The sequence below is a fragment of the Electrophorus electricus genome, chromosome 4 (assembly GCF_041902795.1).
Source record: "Electrophorus electricus isolate QZ-2024a chromosome 4, ASM4190279v1, whole genome shotgun sequence".
Classification (NCBI taxonomy): domain Eukaryota; kingdom Metazoa; phylum Chordata; class Actinopteri; order Gymnotiformes; family Gymnotidae; genus Electrophorus; species Electrophorus electricus.
The window spans coordinates 30,620,001-30,640,000 of NC_137500.1; the positions used below are offsets into that span (position 1 = coordinate 30,620,001).

The window sequence follows — 20,000 nt, forward strand, 5'->3', positions numbered from 1 at the left end:
CAGAGGCAGGGAACGGCAGTTTAGGTTCTGAGGAAGAGGAAAAACTAAACTTTCAAACCTTTCAGAAGTATGTTGGCAGTGAAGGACAACATGCAGCTACACTGCTACATTAGTACATTAGGACATTAAGACATTAAGACATTAGGACATTAAGACATTAGGACATTATGACATTAAGACATTAGGACATTAGGACATTAATACATTAGGACATTAGGACATTAAGACATTAGGACATTAAGACATTAAGACATTAGGACATTTAGGCTGATATATTGAGGACAAGATCCCAACACAACTCCAGTGATTCTATTTAGTTTAAAATTTATAAAATATTTAATACAACGAATAAGCAAATGCGACTCGAGAAACTCTGTATACTGAATATACTGTATGTAAAACAAACAAAAATAATCCTCCATGTTTTATGTTCAGGATTTAACAGATTATTACTTTTGATGTGATCCAGTGATGTTTGTTTTGTCCAAAACTGAGTGTATACTTTTCTACTAAACAAAATTGATGACAGAGGATTTGAGCCATACACCGCTACTGCGCTCAAATCACCGTCTTCATTACAGTGAATACCTTGAACTTCACAGCAGGAGAGTCCCCCCTCCCCCATAGCTCTCAGGGGCTCATGGACTCACTCAAGCTCGGGGCGGACGAGCCAACGTGGGGCTGCGTTTGTTCGGGGGGATTTTTTCCGCCCTGTCATTTTCCGCTCATTTCCTTCAGTTTAATTCTTCCGTCGGATTAGTCACGCGGAGCCCTGACTCCATTACGCCCTTCTGTCAGGCGTCTCTGGAAGTGTGGGCGGGGAGCGTGTTGCGCTTGTACCCACGATGCTCTTCTGCGGCTCCTGACGTACCGGATTGGAGCAGCATCCCTGTTTGCGATGGGCATCCCAGGAAGGAATGATGCTTTGACGCTCCACTTCTCAGGCATGGGAGGGCTGCAATGAGAGAGAGAGAGAGAGAGAGAGAGAGAGAGAGAGAGAGAGAGAGAGAGAGAGAGAGAGAGAGAGAGAGAGAGAGAGAGAGAGAGAGAGAGAGAGAGAGAGAGAGAGAGAGAGAGAGAGAGAGAGAGAGAGAGAGAGAGAGAGAGAGAGAGAGAGAGAGCTTTACTTTCCTAATTTTTAAAGCAATTTCATTGTCATTTAGCTAATTAGTAATACATTAAAGTGTCACTCCACTTTGCTGGGCTCAATTAAATCCCCTGTCTGAGAGGTCAGAGGTCACAGCAAGACCGTGGGGTGAAAACAGGGTAACGTGCTACAATAAAAGGCATCAGCTAAGAGTGACACTCCCAGCTGGCCCACCGCACGTGTGTATGTGTGTGTGTGTGTGTGTGTGTGTGTGTGTGTGTGTGTGTGTGTATATATCATACATTTAGAAATCAGTATGTTTCTAACTACAGGAACTTTCGACTGATAAAAGGTAGTTCCATGAGAAAGACAAACTTTTGCTGATATTGTCAGTGGAAACATTCGCAGAGGGAGCGTCTGATGAGGGAAGCGTCTGATGACGGAACGCCTGATAAGGCACTGAGGTGTTTGATGGGCCTATTACGTGTCTGTCAACAGGCCTGAAGGTCCCACCCACTGACTGTCTGCTGAGTGCCCTGATCGTTGAATCCCCCAGGTGTCTGGGCAGAGGCACTGTCTTCAACATTGGAATGCCAGTCAGAATGAAGGGGTAGTCGAGGGGCGGGGCAAAGGCAGCCAAAATGAGGGGGTAGTCAAGGGGCAGGGCAAAGGTGGCCTGAATGAGGGGGTAGTCGAGGGGCGGGGCAAAAGCAGCCAGAATGAGGGGGTAGTCGAGGGGCGGGGCAAAAGCAGCCAGAATGAGGGGGTAGTCGAGGGGCGGGGCAAAGGCAGCCCTCAAACCCAAGGAGCTATGGAATCCATAGTTCAGTACACACGCACACACACACACAAAAAGCCTGACCTTTGTGATTTTAGGAGTGAGCATATGCCATTGTGCGAGTCCCACTGTGTTTTTGTGTTTAGACGTGTTTTCCATAAAGCCCAGCTGTCACGAGAAAGCCCCAATCTGCACAACAGACTGCCGAGGCTGATTCTTAGATGTGCGTGATAGACAGTTACACAAAGACACGTTTGGCGGGATTGTTTAGTGCCCGTTTTCATCCGTGGCATCCTGGGACGCTGCTGCCAGTTCTTCCCTTTCCTCTTCCCAGCCAGAGTAAAACCGCCAGTCTCGCTGCGGACAGGCGTCCGGAATTCGTTTATGCTAATCACTCTCCAGACGTCAGTTCAGAGCGAGCCTGGATCTCCGCAGGTGAGAGCAATCACACCGCCTCCCTTTATTAAATGCCACTCTGCTCTGTGCTCCCGCATTCCCGCTACCCCGCTGAGCTTCCGGGAGCTGCCGTGCCTGCGCGGGCTGAGCTCAGCCGGGGAAGGGCGGCTGGCAGGTACACCTAGCCGACTGGCTGCGATCTGTGCCAGAGCTCTGAGCTGTTAGCTCATTGCACTCCCGTCTGTGGGAATCTGGGGAGCAGGGGGGCACTGTGGGAAATGTAGTCTGCAGAAACCTGTTGTGGCTACGCATGGTCTCTGCATTAAAACCCATCTGATTATGAACAGGATCCAGTAGGACATTCAGTGCATAAGTTGTGTTCTCGTCTTCAGACGTGTAATCGATCATTTCACTGCAAGAGCAAGTCAGCCCTGCACCACGACACACACATGCAAACACACACACACACATAAATACACAAACACGCACACACAAACACACACACATGCCCACACTTTTGTGCGGGCGGGGTCATAGGCAGGTGTGCTTTATCTGAACAAGCGAGATCACAGTGCAGGGCTGTTATGCAATGCCCAAACTTCCCCTGCTGTGTTCAGCCCTTCCAGAGTTCAGACAGTACCCCAGGTAGCCTTTTCACATTACGTGTAAGAGTGTGTGTGTGTGTGTGTGTGTGTGTGTGTGTGTGTGTGTGTGTGTGTGTGCGTCTATATCTAGGAGAAACAGAGATGGAGCGAGAAGCAAAAAGATAGAAGGTGAACTGATGTGTTGCTCTCGTTCTGTGTAAAAGAGAGAGAGACCCAGCGCAGTTTGGTGTATATGTAGTGTCTGCTGGAGTCTGGAGACCTGGTTGAGGCTGAGGTCTGTCAGCAGGATGGTGGGTGGGTGTTCCATGCAGTTCTCCATATAACCAAAGCCCAGAGGTTTACAAACACATACACTCATACACACGCGGGCTCGAATACACACATACCAAACCACAGAGAACACAGTTTCGGCCAAGCTGTCAGTATTAAGAGGGGGGCTAGTTGGCTCCCAGGGTTCAGAAGGGAAACACACTCGACACCCGCTGTAAGGTCACCGCTCCACCCGGAAGGGACGCTGCACTCAGCAGGAATTTGACGATGATGTCATTAGAAGCGGCGTGAGGAAGCATGGGGGGTGTGCACGCGCTTTATTCTACAGACGAGCAGATGCAGCTCACCAAAGCGGGGACTGAGCTGCCAAATATTGCGCCTTTATTGTTTCTGGTGCTATCGTATTAATCATTAATCTTGTACACACATTCTGTCCTTTTGGTGAGATTTAGTGGACTGCAATAGAGGGTAACCAACAGTCTGGGATAATATTACTGCACTGTCTGAGACCAGGGAGATAGAGCCTGAAGTAATGAGATGGCACAGAGAGAGAGAGAGAGAGAGAGATAAAGAGAGTGAGAGAGATAGCAGGAGAAGCAGGTTAGCTTCCTATTTAACTGAACTCACATCAGAGATGCAGAGACAAGCCTCATCACAGCCAACACAATTTGCGCCCCCCCGCCCCCCTCTTTCAAATCTGTACAAACCTAAACCCGCTGATAAAGACGTCACAAGGACAACACAGATCTATTTATGCGGCATGGGGATGGGTCAGGCATACGTGTTCAGGATCTCCTGATGAGGAGCTGGCCTTATGCACAACCGCAGGAGGTCCTATCAGAGTGATGGGCAACATCTGTGCCCCAGGCGCCAGCGTGGCGTCCACCCGAGACTGCGATGGCCCCGCCGGACCCCTCCTCAGCTCATGCCCAAAATCCTAAAGCACTCATTCAATGGAGGCGGGTGGGCTGGCGTCCCACCTGCCACTGCTGTTCCTCCCCCCTCTGAGGGAGAAGCACAGGTCCATGCTCTCTGGCTAATGGGCAGAATAAAGTGTCAGAACCAGTAAAGCAGCTACAGGGAGCGCAACTGTGCTCACTAAAGATTCTCTGTTTTTTCTCTCTCTCTCGCTCAGCCTTCCTCCATCCTCGTCTCTGTCAGAGTTTTGTCTTGATAGAGCAAGCCCCGCCCCTTTCTCTCTCTCTCTCTCTCTCTCTCTCTCTCTCTCTCTCTCTCTCTGGGTCTATTCATTACACTGTGCACCAGATGGACTGACTGGTAAGCCTGAGATTTATTCGTTGTGACTTGTTTTTCATTAGAGCCTAATTTGACGTCAGGAAGCATAACTGCTGAGAGCCAAGGGGTATATAACAATTACGGCATACACAGGTTACTTCCTTAGATGCTTTACTCAAGTGTGTGCGTGTGCGTACATGTGTGGTCGGAACAAGGAAAGTGCTCATCTGGTACCACTCTTGGCCAGTATGAAGAATTTGTAGTGAAAAAAATATTCTGAGCAATATTATCTTTTCTTTCTTTCTTTCTTTCTTTCTTTCTTTCTTTCTTTCTTTCAGTCATGTGCAAACAACTAAATCACAGTAAATATATTTGCCAGGTTAAAATTCTACGATGTCAAGGTCAAAGTCAAGGTCAAGTTTATTTCCATAGCGCGTTATACAACACAAGTTGTCACAAAGCAGCTTTACAAATGTACGCGTCCATATGCCTAATGATCCCTAATGAGATCCCTAAACGAGGGCGATGGAGGCAAGGAAAAGCTCCCCAGATGAGGATTAGGAAGAGACCTTGGGGGGATCAACTCAAGGCCCCCATTACATGAACAGTCCATAACAGTCCGTACAAGAGCCAACGATTAGCATGTGACTAAAAGAGAGAAGACTGAGAGTGACCCCTGAAGGCTCTCTGATCATCGTCCAGATCATCGGCACAACCCTGAATGGACACTTGGTGGCTGGACGACAGCATCAACATCCCAGATTAGCTCTACAACCAGGAGCTCCAAGCTTTGCCCCTTTATACGCAGAAGGCTCACTAAAACCTTGAGTAAATAAGAAAGTCTTAAGCCTAGATTTGAAAACTGGGAGTGTGTCTGAGTCTCGGATTGAAGCTTTAAGGTTGTTCCCTGACTGAAGGGCTTTATAGGAGAAGGCTCTAGCCTCGGCTGTAGTCTTACTAATTTTAGGGACTATGAGAAGCCCTGCATTTTAAGAGTGCTGTAGTAAAGGTGGGTTATGGTATGCAGTGAGAGGCCAGATCATTGAGTGCTTTATATGGCAACAGAAAAATGTTCAAATTGATCCAATATTTAACTGGGAGCCAGTGAAGAGCTAAAAGAATGGAAGGAATGTGGTCAGATTTTTTGGAATTTATTACGTTGTCTTGATAGGAACAGTTCCACCTTTATAAAGCCAACTATTCGAACCCACACGTGTGTCGTTGGCCTTGTAACCGGTGGGGGGTGGGGTCTCTGTTGGTCTGTTTGCAAGCCCCTTACGGGAGTAGAAGTGGGTTTAGCCTGTTCAACGCTGAGCTCCACAGACTGCTGCTCTGGTGTCATGCTCCATGTTTCTCTGGCCCGCACAGGGTCAGCACAGGGTCAGTGCACGTCTGCAGACTGGGTGATGATAATCTTCGGGGCATTAGCATCCCTTGTGATGCGCTGACAGGGGTCAAGCTGTCACCACGGGACACGCCGCAACCATATTATGTCCAGCTCACATTTTAATGATATGCTGCTTTGCTTATGTGGCAAAGGTTAATTGTTTTGTTGTTGTTGTTGTTTTAAAGAGAGAGAAATATTTAGTACATCTGAGAAACACAGCCAGCTCCCGAGACAGTGCTGGTGGCCCGCTGACGTGGTTGGGCCTGTTTCAGGGTCGCCGGCCCTTTAACGGTCGATAGCAGTGGCTTGTCCCTCTCAGCGAGAAGGGCAGTACGTAGTAGATCCGGAACAAGTGTGACATATGTTTGGAGTTTCTGCTTGTATCTCGGGCAGTGCATCAATCACTGAGAACCGACAATGTGTGTGGGTCCAAGGAGAGAGAGAGAGAGAAGAGCAAGGGAGAGACAGAGAGAATGAAAGAAAGAGAGAGAGAGAGAAGTACAGAGAGGTGGACGAGATGCAGAGAGAAAGACGAGAGAGGGAGAGAGAAAGAAGCAGAGAAAGAGGTAGAGAGAGGTAGAAGAGTGAGATGCAGATGAGAGGTAGCGAGAGGTAGAGAGAGAGAGAGAGGTAGAGTGAGAGGTAGAGAGAGAGAGAGGTAAAGTGAGAGGTAGAGAGAGAGAGGTAGAGTGAGAGGTAGAGAGAGAGAGAGGTAAAGTGAGAGGTAGAGTGAGAGGTAGAGAGAGAGAGAGGTTGAATGAGAGGAGAGAGAGAGGTAGAGTGAGAGGTAGAGAGAGAGGTAGAGAGAGGTAGAAGAGTGAGAGATGCAGATGAGAGGTAGATGAGAGGTAGAGAGAGGCAGATGAGAGAGGTAGAGAGAGAGGTAGAGAGAGAGAGGTAAAGTGAGAGGTAGAGAGAGGTAGAGAGAGGTAGAAGAGTGAGAGATGCAGATGAGAGGTAGATGAGAGAGGTAGAGAGAGGTAGATGAGAGAGGTAAAGTGAGAGGTAGAGAGAGAATATAATGGAAACATGTAGCAGATGGGTCCAGTGCCACAAATGGATGGTCTAATTTCCCATGGTTCCTGGTACATAGGTAATTTCCCATGGTTCCTGGTACACAGGTAATTTCCCATGGTTCCTGGTACACAGGTAGTTTATTGAAATGAAAAGGCCGACCTCCCCCTCAACAAACCAGTTAGCAATTCGGGGCTTCCACCAGCGCCGCCGTCCCACCAGGTGGGAGGGATGCAGGAAGGGAGCGGGAGAAAGAGGAGATTGGGAACACGGGAGGAGCAGGTGCAGAACTGTGCCGGGGAAATGCCCCACCCGCCGCTCCACTGCAGTTCGCTAAAACTCCCACCACTTCACAGCTCCATTCAGGAGCACCTCAAAGACACTGGTGCGGCAGCTTCGCTGATCTGAGATCAGCAGGGGAAATCTAAGATGAGCTAGCAGCGGCCGCGTGTGGAAGACGGGTACAGGGGCTATTACGGGGTGGGGGGGGGGTATCTTAATAAGCTGTCTGTGTGATGATCTTTCCTTGAATTGCCCTGCATAAACACGTGCCAAATTGCCTCGCAGAGAATGGGAAAGCCAAACCTAATACAAGAAAAAAAACAATGTTTAAGGAAACAATCACAAAAAATATATATAATTCCAATCTCACAGAAAACAATTACACAGCAGACGTTTATTTTATATATCCCCGAACTGCCTGACAAGAGTTTAATGAAGATATATGTGTTTGCCCTTTGTTACAGAGCACTAAATGTCCAGTGTGCTAACCAAACCCACTCCACCTAATTTCCCAGCACAACATCCTCAGCGACATGTGCAACAGGATCTATACGATCTCAGAGGAAATCTGACAACAATAAGGACCAAAATGTGATCCATGTTATAAATCGACTATATTCAAGATTGTGACCTCTTCCAAACTGACATTTGAACAAAATGCAGTGGGGAATCGTTGGGAACGTTACCCGGAAGATTTGTCTTTGCTTCCACTTTGCCTGAAAGCAGAGAGCAAGGCGCCATTTTAAACGCTTGCCTGTGTGTTTACTTTTTATTGACTCTTTCAGCCCCCCCCCATTGTCTGAGTGGCATGGGCCTCCTTCGGTAGGGGGGGTCCGCAGGCCCACCCAACACACGGGCAGGGTCCTCCCACCTGCACCTCGGCACGCCCCGTCATCCCCCAGGCCCTGGTGCACACAGGCGTCCGTCCTGACCCAAGATGAGGGTGCGCCTCGATTTTGAAGCTGTGCTTTAGGGTAACGGACGATTCTGTCTCGTGGTCCCACTCAGCGAAGGCAGAGAGAGTTACAGCATTGTAAGGACAAAGAAGCAATATTCAAATATGTATTATAAATATTTCTATATCCATTTAGCCCGTTGTTAGAGTAATTATCAATATGCCTTTTCTTTTTTATCCCATTCTCTGTGGACGTCCGTCAGCGGAGTCATTGTTAGTAAGTTATCTTCAGTCATCTGCTGTTCATCAATAGATTCCTTAAAAGCTTACAAACGTACCTCATTTATAAAAAAAAAAGTTGATGGTCAAGGCTACAAGGAGGAAATTATTCCTTCCAATTAATTCACAAGGCAAAGAAAGCAAGCATGTGGAAGTGTAGGAAGCGTCCAAGGAAGTTCCCGAACTCTTCCGACTATTGGCAGGACAACGAAATGACATCTCGAATGAACATTTAGCTCGTATCAGGTAGTCAGGTGAAGCGTTCACGCTACGTAATCCTATTCTATGTCTTCTTTAGGGATTCAGAATGGACTTACCACCTGCATGCTCTGTCATCATCTGCCCGTGGCTCAAACGTGCCAAGTGACAGGACCTGCAGTTGGTGTGTCGCCAAACTCAGCACAGGGCCCCGCGTTAGGCCTAGTCTACATGGCAGGCCATACGAGGACGCTTCACAACTTCCGTTGTGCACGAGGGCCTTGTTCACGCGGTACAAACATTTGTTCTGTGAGCGGTACCGGCATTACGTTTAACATACATGCTTCGGAGGTGCTTTCGAGTGGCAGGTACATGACAGCTGTATTTGTGTGTTTTGTCTCTAAGCGGTTTTGAATCCGCAGGCATGTTGTCATCGCCTCTGGGGATCGGGTATAATACCCTGCAAATGCAACCTCACAATCTTCATCAAGTTGCCAACTCTCCTGCCTAATTTATATATTATATTACAATTGGAATTTGTTCTCTCCTTTAATAAGAGTATAGATTACGGCCTCGGCCCAATTCCGGTGCGTATCCTTCCGTGATTGCATCGGCTGTGTGTTTGTATATCCTTTTAAATGTCAGCGGCGGACTATTTACAGTTCTCTGTTCGGCATTAAAACAAATTATAATCGATCCGCCGCGTCGCGGAACAGCCTGGGCATTCACAAATTAAACCGCCAGCCGGGGAAATGAGCGACTCCTCGGCAGAGCTCGGAATAACCGCCGCGGTGACATGTCGAGGCACGCGTGCGTGTGTGAGCCTAATATTCGCCGTCATTGCGTCGTTGCGTCGCTGCCCGTTTCCGCCGGTGAAGGCGGCGAGGGACGCGCGCAATCACTTGTTCATTAAGGTGCCTGTGGAGCCCTCCGCCGATCTACCGCGGTGTCTCTCGTACGTATTAAAGCAGCGCCGAGCGGGCCTTTAGCGGGCCCCGCCATGTCGAACAGAATATATTAGCCTGCTTTGTGGCGGAGTAGCAAATGGTAACCTGCCGATTTGGGGGAGCTCTAACTGCACTAATCTAAACATTGGTTTGGGGAAAATATCTCATATGCCTAAATATGCTGGAAATAACAGATAAAAAGGTCCTAATTATTATTTATTTCTCTCACATTTGGGGGAATATATGTGTGTATATATATTGCACAAAGGGTTAGACAGGAATTAATAATAATTTCAGTGTGTGCATGTTTCACCCTTTCAGTGGGTTTTCTCCACACAGGGACCTTCTACTAGTCCTGGGGTTGTAGTTTGCAGTATTTGTGCCTAAGGTCGCCAGCGGGACAGCCGTGGTGTCAACCTTTCACGTTCATCCTATTTTTCCTACTTTCTGTCCCTGGAATTTTCTTCTCATATTCCTTTCTGTTTGGACGTTCCCGTTGTTTGGGACTGCCACCTCATCACTGCTGTTCTGCATCTTGTGTGCTATCACAGATGTTGGGTTATTTCGGTACCACTGGTTCACTTGTCTGGTTCTGGGAATGTTGCCTCCTCTCAGCTTTACTGTCCTGTCCCTGTAAAGTAGTGGTTATGACAACTGACCTTTGATCCCAGGATCAGGTGAATTCCTTGACTTCATTCGAACCAAATATATGTATATGATATTCCCCCCCCAAAATATGTGAGAGTACAGCAGGTGTGTGGGTGTGTGTTTTTGTCTGTGTCACAAGGCATCGTGGGTTACTGTAAGGGTGTAAGGAGACACACAGAGTTATAAACTGTCATTATTCATACGGCGACGAACTTGGTGTTGGGGGTGGATGGTGGCAGCGGAGAAAATATGAGAAATGGAGGCGCGTCTGGAAAATGGGGAATTTTTCAGAGCGTGGGAGGAGGAAGAGGGTAACTTCAGAGAGAGAAAGAAAAGGAGAGAAGGAACGGGTACGGGCTAGGCCCCGATGTGCCGAGTAAGATGGACGAGGGGGGAGTTTGCGGAGACGCAGAGGCCGTCAGGACAGCTGTGTGGCGAGGGATCGCTGACACTGCTCCCGCTGGTCCTGCTTTAAGCACAGTGGTGCTAACTCAAATGCTCCCTGTTGCATGGTGGCATTGGGGGAAAACTACACGTACGTGGCTTGCTCCAGCTCTCTGGATCACCACCGAGGTCGCTAGGAAATGGGTGGGCGTGTACAGCCAGCGCGTTTCCTGCGCGGTTTGTTACCTGGCCCGAGCTCGTGCCGTTCATCCTAACCTCGTTGCACCCGCGTGGTTTGAGAGGCTTGTTTCAGCACTCCCTGCCTCCTCTGTGCACAGGTGCCCTTCACCTGAATCGCCCCCACAAGTGCAGCTCCGCCTCCAGCCCCACCCCCTCCCCGCCCTCGGTTCCTCTCAGCTGAGGAATCTCTCTCTCTCTCTCTCTCTCTCTCTCTCTCTCTCTCTCTCTCTCTCTCTCTGACTCTCTGCTGTGTGGGCTTAGGCAATTCTGGAGGAAAAATTAGCCAAAGAGGTCCATCCCTCCTGCTGGAGCAGAGTGGGCGGGGCCAACAGGGAATTGATGGCACCTGTTTGCGATGAGATTAAGATTCATAGGGGAAGGTTGAGAGGGAAGAGGTGTTGGGGAGCACAGAGAGCTCGTGGGCTTGCAGCATGAAGGATACGCCATATGAAAGACCACACACACACACACACAGACTGTAATTAATGACAGGGACTCTGTTACTGGAAATGTGCTGTAAAAGCTTATCAGGAAAAGTTTTAGTTACACATCGACAAGCCTGAGCAGAGAGAACAGACGTAGAGAGATGCTACACTCAGAGAGAGAGAGAGAGAGAGAGAAGGAGTGTAATAGCTCTGAGCATGAGAAGAGAATCGAAGAAGCTACAGAAGGAAAACGAGAGGCTTTGTAATCAGTTCTCCATCTATGGCCTGCAGTGTGTTTAATGCCTGTGCGTTTACTCCGTCTCTTGTTGTCAACACCCCGATGACCTTGATGACCTTGAGCAAAAGAAGCGGGAAGACTACAGTACAGTAGCTACCTCAGGTTTGATGAAGAGTGCGATTACAGCATATGGGCGCCTGTGTGTGGACAGTGCAGAGTGTAAACTCTATATATTTTCTTATTTATTTATTTTTTCCAATTACCACATGACATGGATTTATGACCATGCACCGGGGGGGGTTGTGCTTTTGGCCTCCGTGGATGATGGGGATGAAGTGCGCCGTGTCAGCATGCGGGCAGGTTCCCGCACTGCCGTTGGAGGTACAGCGGGGTGTGCTGAGCCTCTGCTGTCCTCACAGCCTGCGCGACGCTCCAAGCATTCTTCTGGAGGCTCCGGGCAGGCGCTCCTATAGAGGAGCTCTGTCCCTTCTCCTCGTCCTCCTCCTCCTCCTCATCCGTCTCCTCTGACCAGCTGGCTGGTTTTAGCACAAGAGGACGAGATCTCCCAGTTGCCTGAAGTGGGAGCGCCGTAGGGCTCTAAGCCCGCCCACTGCCCCAGAGAGTGGGCTTACCCTGCCAAACGGATCAAGTCAGCTAATCCTCCCCCGAATCCCCCCTCCCCCTCGGAGCTTGCCGTGGAGGGGCATAGCAGGGGTGGGCGTCACGTACCGTTGCTGATTCCGAGCTCCTGGCTAGTGCGCCATGGCCGCGATTTGAGATACGGGCTGGGGAGTCTTGACGCGAGAGCTCATGGCCCGTTGCGATTGGTTGGTGCCTTGACGTCGCCGGAACGCACGAGTGTGCAGGAGCGTTTCATCCTCCCTGTGTTTGTGAACTTCCTACAGAGGTCCGATTGGCTAGTGGCTAATAAAATGACCACATGCAGAGTCTGTTGTAACAAGGAATACTTTCCTGGAAAGACCGGGGCCTGTAAGTTTCATCCCAGTCTTCCCTTGTCCCGCACTGACTGGGTTCCCCGAGGGGTCCATGATGTTTGCCACTATGGTGAATGATTCAGTGCGCACGCGTGAGCCCATCTAGGGTGAGCCCAATGCGTGTGTGTTCAGTTGTTCTGCACTTGCCTCCGGCGCACCGTAGCTCCAGATGGCAAGCCCTGACACGTGCTGATGCGTCTTTTTGCCTTCACGGTCGTCGTGTGCGGCACACGGGCGTCCGTGCGCACGTGTCGTGTTCAGAAACCAGCCGCACGGGCTGCAGTAGAAATGATCTCCAGTAAAGCGGAAGGGAAAGCTGTGCATGAAGGAACGCACATGTCAGCTACTTCTGGACTGGCCTACAGTAGCTTAGCCATCAGCTACGTTATTACACTGCAGTAGTAAGATGAATTTTCCCACTTTTTCTGTGCTTATGTTCGCAATAGAAATCTCTCTCTCTCTCTCTCTCTCGCTCTCTCTCTCTTCCTCTTCCTCTCCTGTCACATAATGACACATGATAATGCAAAGTAATTTCAATGACACCTTTTATTGACATAGAGTACCTGAAAAAAAATCCGAAATGTCATGTCTAATTATTGAAAGTAGAAGGGGCCTCTGTTTTCCCAACATAATAGTAGGAGAAGGATTTAGCAGCCTAAACGCAGGCAGACTCTCTACTTCCCATCTCCCCTCTTGTCCATCTGTAAATTTGTCCCAGGTCTTCTAAGATGAACCCAAGAATCATTCCCTTCAGGTTCCTTTAAGTAGTTTCATGGCGATCTTTTTTTTTCCCGGAACATTCTTGCCCTAGGCAGAGAGGTGTGTTTGTGGTCTGGGATTGAGGCATCGTGGGATGATGGGTAATGTTAGGATCTCGGTATGTGTGACCATCACATATCATTAACCATCGCATATTTAAAGTTCTATACAAATAAACTTGCCTTAGCTTGTGTGTGTCCCCAGCACATCCACAGACACTCGTAGTCCAACGTCAGCCGCGTAGCCATAGGCCGACGAACTCAAAGTGAAGCCCAAATGCTCTCATCTCCTCCGACCATGACAAACGGCGAAAGCTGGCCGGCGCTGGTGACCAGCTGACCTAAGCATATGTTTGCCTGTATGTCTGCACCAACATCCTCCGCCATATGGACCATGCTTGGCGTTGGCGGTGGTGGCGGAGAGAGGGGAGGGATTTCAGAGGACATGGCGCTCGCGCCATAGCATCACCGTCCATGGTGTAATCTGTTATTATTACTGTTAATTTCCTGTGCAGAGGACTGTAAATCACTGGAGATGTTCCGGCAATCTGGGCACACTTGTTCTGGCGAGCATTTGAAACAAATACCACTGGGTCGGTGTTCCTGGAACGTTCCTTTCTCGTTTCTTTTAGGCACTCCAACTCTCTAAACGTCTGGCTGGTTGTCCTGCTCGCATGCTGTTTACTTGAGGAACTGACATTTCAGGACTTTATTTAAATGGGAGAGTCACTAGCTATTAGCGTGACCTTTTCCGCTGTCACTACCGAAGCAGGAAACTTCCATCTCCACGGTCCAGGTTCATTGGCTCTATCTCTCACTGTCTCTCTTCCTCTCTCCCTCTTTCGCTCCTTAAAGGAGCAGGGCGGGCGTACTCCGTGCTAAGGTATGTGGGACATACGGGGCACTAGGCTCTAGATCTCTAGATCCCAGAGCTGTCCCCTACTGTCCTGGTGATGATGCAACACTTCATTTGCTCACGTCAGCCTTGACCAACACAGACCAGGAATAGGGGCTGGAATTAGAGGATAACAGCACAGTGGGGTGTGTGGGGTGTGAGAGGAGCTTCTCGGATCAAACTGACACAGCCGACAGTGATGCGAATTCGGGAGCCTTTTTCTATGTGCTCACACCAAGAAGAAAAAGTGCTCCGCTCAGCCAACGGAAAACCGACTATGTCGGACAGGCGTTTTCCCATCTCACGCGGTATCCCGAGCATTCCCCATGGGATGATAAATCGCTGTTTGCTGTAGCTCCCAGAACCTAAAACGATTTCAGAAAAAAAAAAACCTGTATTATACCTCAGATACAATTCACATTTCCATCTGTGAGTTTAGCGCAGACGGAGGCCTTTTAGGCTAGCATGCTGAAGTGTCCCCATGACGTTCCTCTGGGTCTCTCCTCTGCTTTGCATTTTTATCACCCAGCGCCTCCGAGTTAAGGATGAGTTTCAGAATTCTAATGCTCGTTCGCTGCTGAAGAGACACAACAGCCAAAACCGGAATCAACGCTGATGTTTTGTAGCCGCTGTAATCCCACGTCGGCAGAGTTACCGGCGTGCCCATTGGCTTTGTCCGGGGCTTCGTCGGGATGCTTTGTCCTGACGGAGAAACGCAGGATTGTGCAGAGAAAATCTCCTTTCCATTAATGAAGTGATTAATGCTTTAATGTGTATGGAAAGCTCCTCTTTGTCTTATAAGAGATCTCTCTCTCTCTCTCTCTCTCTCTCTCTCTCTCTCTCTCTCTCTCTCTCTCTCTGCTTTTTCCCTTTCTTTCCTTCTTTTTACCTGAGGCTCATAAACTTCTCATTAATTAAATGTAATAAAAAAAATTCTGATTCATTGCCTCAATCTACCATTTCTGAAATGAAATACCTCAAGAACAAAAATTAAAAATAAATTCAAGCCCCCAGCACATGCGGGGCAAAATAAAGCAGCCTGAATGAAGCCATCTGCGCCTCTCGTCTGTGTGGCTGGCGGAGGACGTGCGCGGGCCGTCGCCAGGGAGATGGTTCTTCACCCTTCTGTGGCGTTTCCGCCTGTTTGGGTCAGAAACCCGACGCAGGCCCAGTGCTCGCGTTTGGGGAGGTAGCCGCTTGCAGCTAACGCTTGAACGCCACACTTGGGGCAGACGGTGACCGTATGCCCCGTTGTGCTGGTGTGTTGGCTTGTGTGTCCTGTGCAAAAAGAGTACTACAGTACAGACAGTCAGTTCAGGCCGTAGTGAAAGTATAGGATGTTTAGGCAAAGTACTAGGTAATGTAACTGGAAAATGGAAGTCCCACCTTCTGAAATGTACTTGGCATGAAATATTAAAATACTTGTGCTAACAGTTGCAGGGAAACTTGCAGTGAAAGAATCAATGTAGTTTCTTTACATTTGTGGGTGAATTTACTGGTTACACTGTAATCAGTGACTGTATGTTTCTAACTGACTCGGCTCATTGTAATATTCTGATTTTTGTAATAACCTCACGTGTGATCAACATACATTCATGAAAAAATGCACAAACCAGTAACGCATCACCTGTTCATGATTAGAGCAATGAGGGGAAATGTGTGAGAGGCACAACCATGACTGCCGCACATGTGAGATGAGAGAGGAGGCAGTAGTGGCAACAGTGAGGAGGGTGATGACGGTGAGGATGGTGATGACGGTGGCAACAGTGATGATGGTGATGATGGTGGCAACAGTGATGATGGTGATGATGGTGGCAACAGTGAGGAGGGTGATGACGGTGACAACAGTGAGGAGGGTGATGACGGTGAGGATGGTGATGACGGTGGCAACAGTGATGATGGTGATGATGGTGGCAACAGTGATGATGGTGATGATGGTGGCAACAGTGAGGAGGGTGATGACGGTGACAACAGTGAGGAGGGTGAGGATGGTGATGACGGTGGCAACAGTGAGGAGGGTGATGACGGTGGCAACAGTGATGAGGGTGAGGATGGTGATGACGGTGGCAACAGTGAGGATGGTGATGACGGTGACAACAGTGAGGAGGGTGATGACGGTGAGGATGGTGATGACGGTGACAACAGTGAGGATGGTGATGACGGTGACAACAGTGAGGAGGGTGATGACGGTGGCAACAGTGATGAGGGTGAGGATGGTGATGACGGTGGCAACAGTGAGGAGGGTGATGACGGTGGCAACAGTGATGAGGGTGAGGATGGTGATGACGGTGGCAACAGTGAGGAGGGTGATGACGGTGATGACAGTGACAACAGTGAGGAGGGTGATGACGGTGGCAACAGTGATGAGGGTGAGGATGGTGATGACGGTGGCAACAGTGATGAGGGTGAGGATGGTGATGACGGTGGCAACAGTGAGGAGGATGGTGATGATGGTGAGGAGGGTGATGACAGTGGCAACAGTGATGAGGATGTGATGATGGTGAGGATGGTGATGACAGTGGAAACAGTGATGAGGATGGTGATGATGGTGAGGATGGTGATGACAGTGACGACAGTGATGAGGATGGTGATGATGGTGAGGATGGTGAGGATGGTGATGACAGTGGAAACAGTGATGAGGATGGTGATGACGGTGAGGATGGTGATAATGGTGATATGGCGGTGATGAGATGGCAACAATCGTGAGAGTGATGATGGTGATGACAGTGGCAACAGTGATGACAGTGACGTGTGCATGGGGTGTGACAACCATGAAGTCCAATCTGACAGCTCTCATTTAGGCCTCAAGACTACGTGTTAGTTACATATGAAAAGTGAAAGTGGTTCAAATCAGATTTGAAAATATCACAGTACTGGTGTCACTGTGTAGATTTGGTTCTACCAATGCCATATTCCTCCTGACACACACGCTAGCCTGGCGCGTGTCGAAAACCTACTGCTGTCACGGTTTTTCAGTCCTTAAATGTATAGTGAGACTAGGGTGAACTCGATCTTCTGTCACCTTTGTAGCACAAATATATATATATATATAAATTTAAAAACTGGCCAATTTTTAAACACGCTGTCATTGTTTTCATGCATTTTCAAATATGTCTTTAAAAAACAAGACAACAAAACTCCGCAGAATAACTGTAAAGCAAAGAAAACGCCTCGTCACAGCGGATAGAAACGGCTTGCATAAGCGATATTCCCGGTAACTTCAGCACCTACGGTAACGCGCGTGGCAACAATCGCGAAATCGGTAATTAGTCCGCAGTTGCTACCTGCGAGCGCAGAGAGCGAACTCGCGCTCCAGTGCAATAGCGGGTGTCGCAGTAATGAGGAGACGCCTGAAGACTTCCTCACTGTACCGTCTCTCCACAGTGCAAGTTTGGGGGGAAAAAGCTCAAATGAAGTTGGTTGTCTCTGGTTAAAGCACTTCAGCGAAAAGCAGACGCCCGTCCAAGCTGCGCCGGGACTGGCATGGCCAGCAGGAGAGGAAACGCGCGCGGCACAAAAGCCGGCCCACGCTGATAACCGCGCTTTGCTCTTTTTCTTTATAGCGGTTGTTAAATTATTGAGTCAAAGAATGAGTTTTATTATTGGATAAAAGAGTTTTTGTGGCATACGTTATTCTGTCCAACAAGCTGACGTTTACGAGTGCGCGTGGGCGGTGGAAATGTAAAAAAAAAAAAAAATAATAATATTTTTTTTTTAAAAAAAGGGTGAACAAAAGCGTCAAAGCGTAGCTCGTTGTCATGGCAACGGCGGTGAAAAACGGGGCCTTCATCGGCGGCAGCGCTAGTATAAAGGCCCTCCACAATTCCTGTGTAATATCAGCGCCGGAGCCTCCGGGGTGTCATCACCGAAGCGTCACGCTAATGCACGCCTTGGTCGCACCCGCGCTGTGTGGAGGTTTAAGACTCCGCCGTGGCGGCCCGTAATCTGATCAGGGGTCAGGGGCTGTGTCTGCAACAGCTTCCGGTTCTGTTTCCAAAGAGACGCGTCCCTTCAGGCAAGGCTCTTTTGCCGTTTCTGATCTTTTTTTTTTTTTTTTTTTTTAATTGATTCTCCCACTTTGCTGAATAATGAAAATCCTGGGTCCGGGACGGAAGCCGCCGTGAGTTTCTTCGGAGTTATTGGAGCTCTTTCTCTTCAGGGAGAGGGAGTGACGGAGAAAGAGAGGACGAAATGTTCCAGAAAGGGGTGAAGTGAGAGAACAGAGGGAAGCAGAGAGAGTGAGGGATGAAGCGAGAGAGACACAGAGGGAGAGAGAGAGAGAGCACTGCTGGCATAAACAAACACTCACTTGGAGGGAAACAGCCGACGTGTTGCCGGGATGACGTTCCACGGACGGCTACAGCATGGCGTGCCATGGGTCAGTAGGGGATGGGTGTCAGCACTGGCACCCTGCCAATGTCCGCAGCGTCTGTAGGGGTCCCCTCACCGCTCCGAGGCCGTCTCGGACCACGACCGGCGCCGAGTCCCTCTCAAAGATCGGAGGACTGCAGCGACGTTTCACCGTGATGCAACAGGAACAGCGTCATGACTGACATTATGTGCCCGCTGACATGCTCACAAACAGGCGCACCAGCTAGGCTGGTGTTTGGCAGTGCCAGGGATTCTTAACCAATGTGAGCTTTTACTGCCATGTCTCATTTACAGGGACCCTCTGTCTCTCTCGCTCTCTCTCTCTTTCTGTTCCTGAGCTGAGCTAGTGTTAGCAGGCAGAGCTGGCTGCCCTAGGCTGTTATGACAACAGCTCATTGGGGCATGAGACAGTGTGCATGCGTGTGTGTGTGTTTGTGTTTGTCTGTGTACATATATGCATACGTATGTGTGCGTATGTATAAGTGTATGTACGGGCGTGTGTGTGTGTGTGTGTGTGTGTGCATGCGTGTACGTAAGGAGTGTCCTATGCGGCTGGCCGGCTCCCGTTGGATGGTGGCAGCAGATACTGCAGATGGCACATGTCTTTAAGTGCCACAAAGTGTTTGATGGGTGGAAATAGCTGTTTAATTACCAGCCAGGATGGCTCCCTGGATGTGGGCCTGTAGGGTGAACTCGCCTTCAAAATGTATGCAAACACTTGAGAGAATAGCGCCCCCTGTGTCGGAGTCTGCGCACTTTTGAACTGCGCCTCCCTATCTACAGTGACTTTTTTCTCTCAGCATGTATTCCCTTTCTCCCTCTCTCTCTCTCTCTCTCTCTCTCTCTCTCTTTCTCCCTCTCATTCTCTCTCTCATTCTCTCTCTCTCTCTCAACCGTCTCTTTCCTCGGGTTTCCAGTCGAATTAAATTCCGTTTCCGGTTGAGAAACCTCACAGACTATTTCTGCGCGACAGCTCTCTCGTGATCAGTCACCTTCCTCCTCTTCCTCCTCTTCCTCCTCCCCTCCTCCCCTCCTCCCCTCTGCAGTGTGCACGGGTACAGAGAACAAGCTGAGCACCCTGTCAGACCTGGAGCAGCAGTACCGCACCCTGCGCAAGTACTACGAGAGCTGCGAGGTGGTGATGGGCAACCTGGAGATCACCAGCATCGACCGCAGCCGTGACCTCTCCTTCCTCCGGGTAGGCACTCCGTCCCGCCGTCCGCCTCCCCGCCCGCGCCCGCAGGGCTCCTCCCGGTCCCGGTCCCGCGTCCGCGGCGGTAGTCCTGTTCGCCAAGCAGCAGGCGCGGAAGGGTTGACGAGACGCGGAGAGAAGCGTATCCACGGCAGTCAGCTCCACGCCTGTCTGGCCGTGAGACGAGCGAGACAGAAAGAGAGACAGAGCCGGGGCGCGCTCGGAGATAATTTGGCGTTTGACCTTGCCGGTCTCACGTCCACCCCTTTAGCTCTCCTGTCAGCTCACGTCAGGGTGAGGGGTGAGGGGTGGGTGGGATGAGTTGAAGTAATGGGGCGCAGTGGAGGATCAGGGACCTTGCCTTCCGCAAACGGCCACGCAAGAAAGGAACGGCCAGGGGTCCGCCTCGCGTCTGGTCACGGCTGGCCGTGCCCGCCCCCTCGGATCGATTGGTTTTGCGGGTTTTTTGCCGAAGGTGGG

The 20,000-nt window shown here is 49.7% G+C and overlaps 1 protein-coding gene across 8 annotated transcripts in view; it reads left to right on the plus strand.

Annotated features, from left to right (window-relative positions):
- Positions 1–20,000, plus strand: part of erbb4b (erb-b2 receptor tyrosine kinase 4b) — a 240,489-nt gene that overhangs the window by 86,875 nt on the left and 133,614 nt on the right. For all 8 annotated transcript variants that reach the window (XR_014123368.1, XM_035520991.2, XM_081713214.1 and 5 more), the window contains one exon: positions 19,375–19,526. Coding sequence is in view for 7 of the 8 variants with exons in the window: in XM_035520991.2 (XP_035376884.1) it covers positions 19,375–19,526 (152 nt within the window). In the remaining variant the exon portion in view is untranslated. The remainder of the gene's footprint in view (positions 1–19,374; positions 19,527–20,000) is intronic.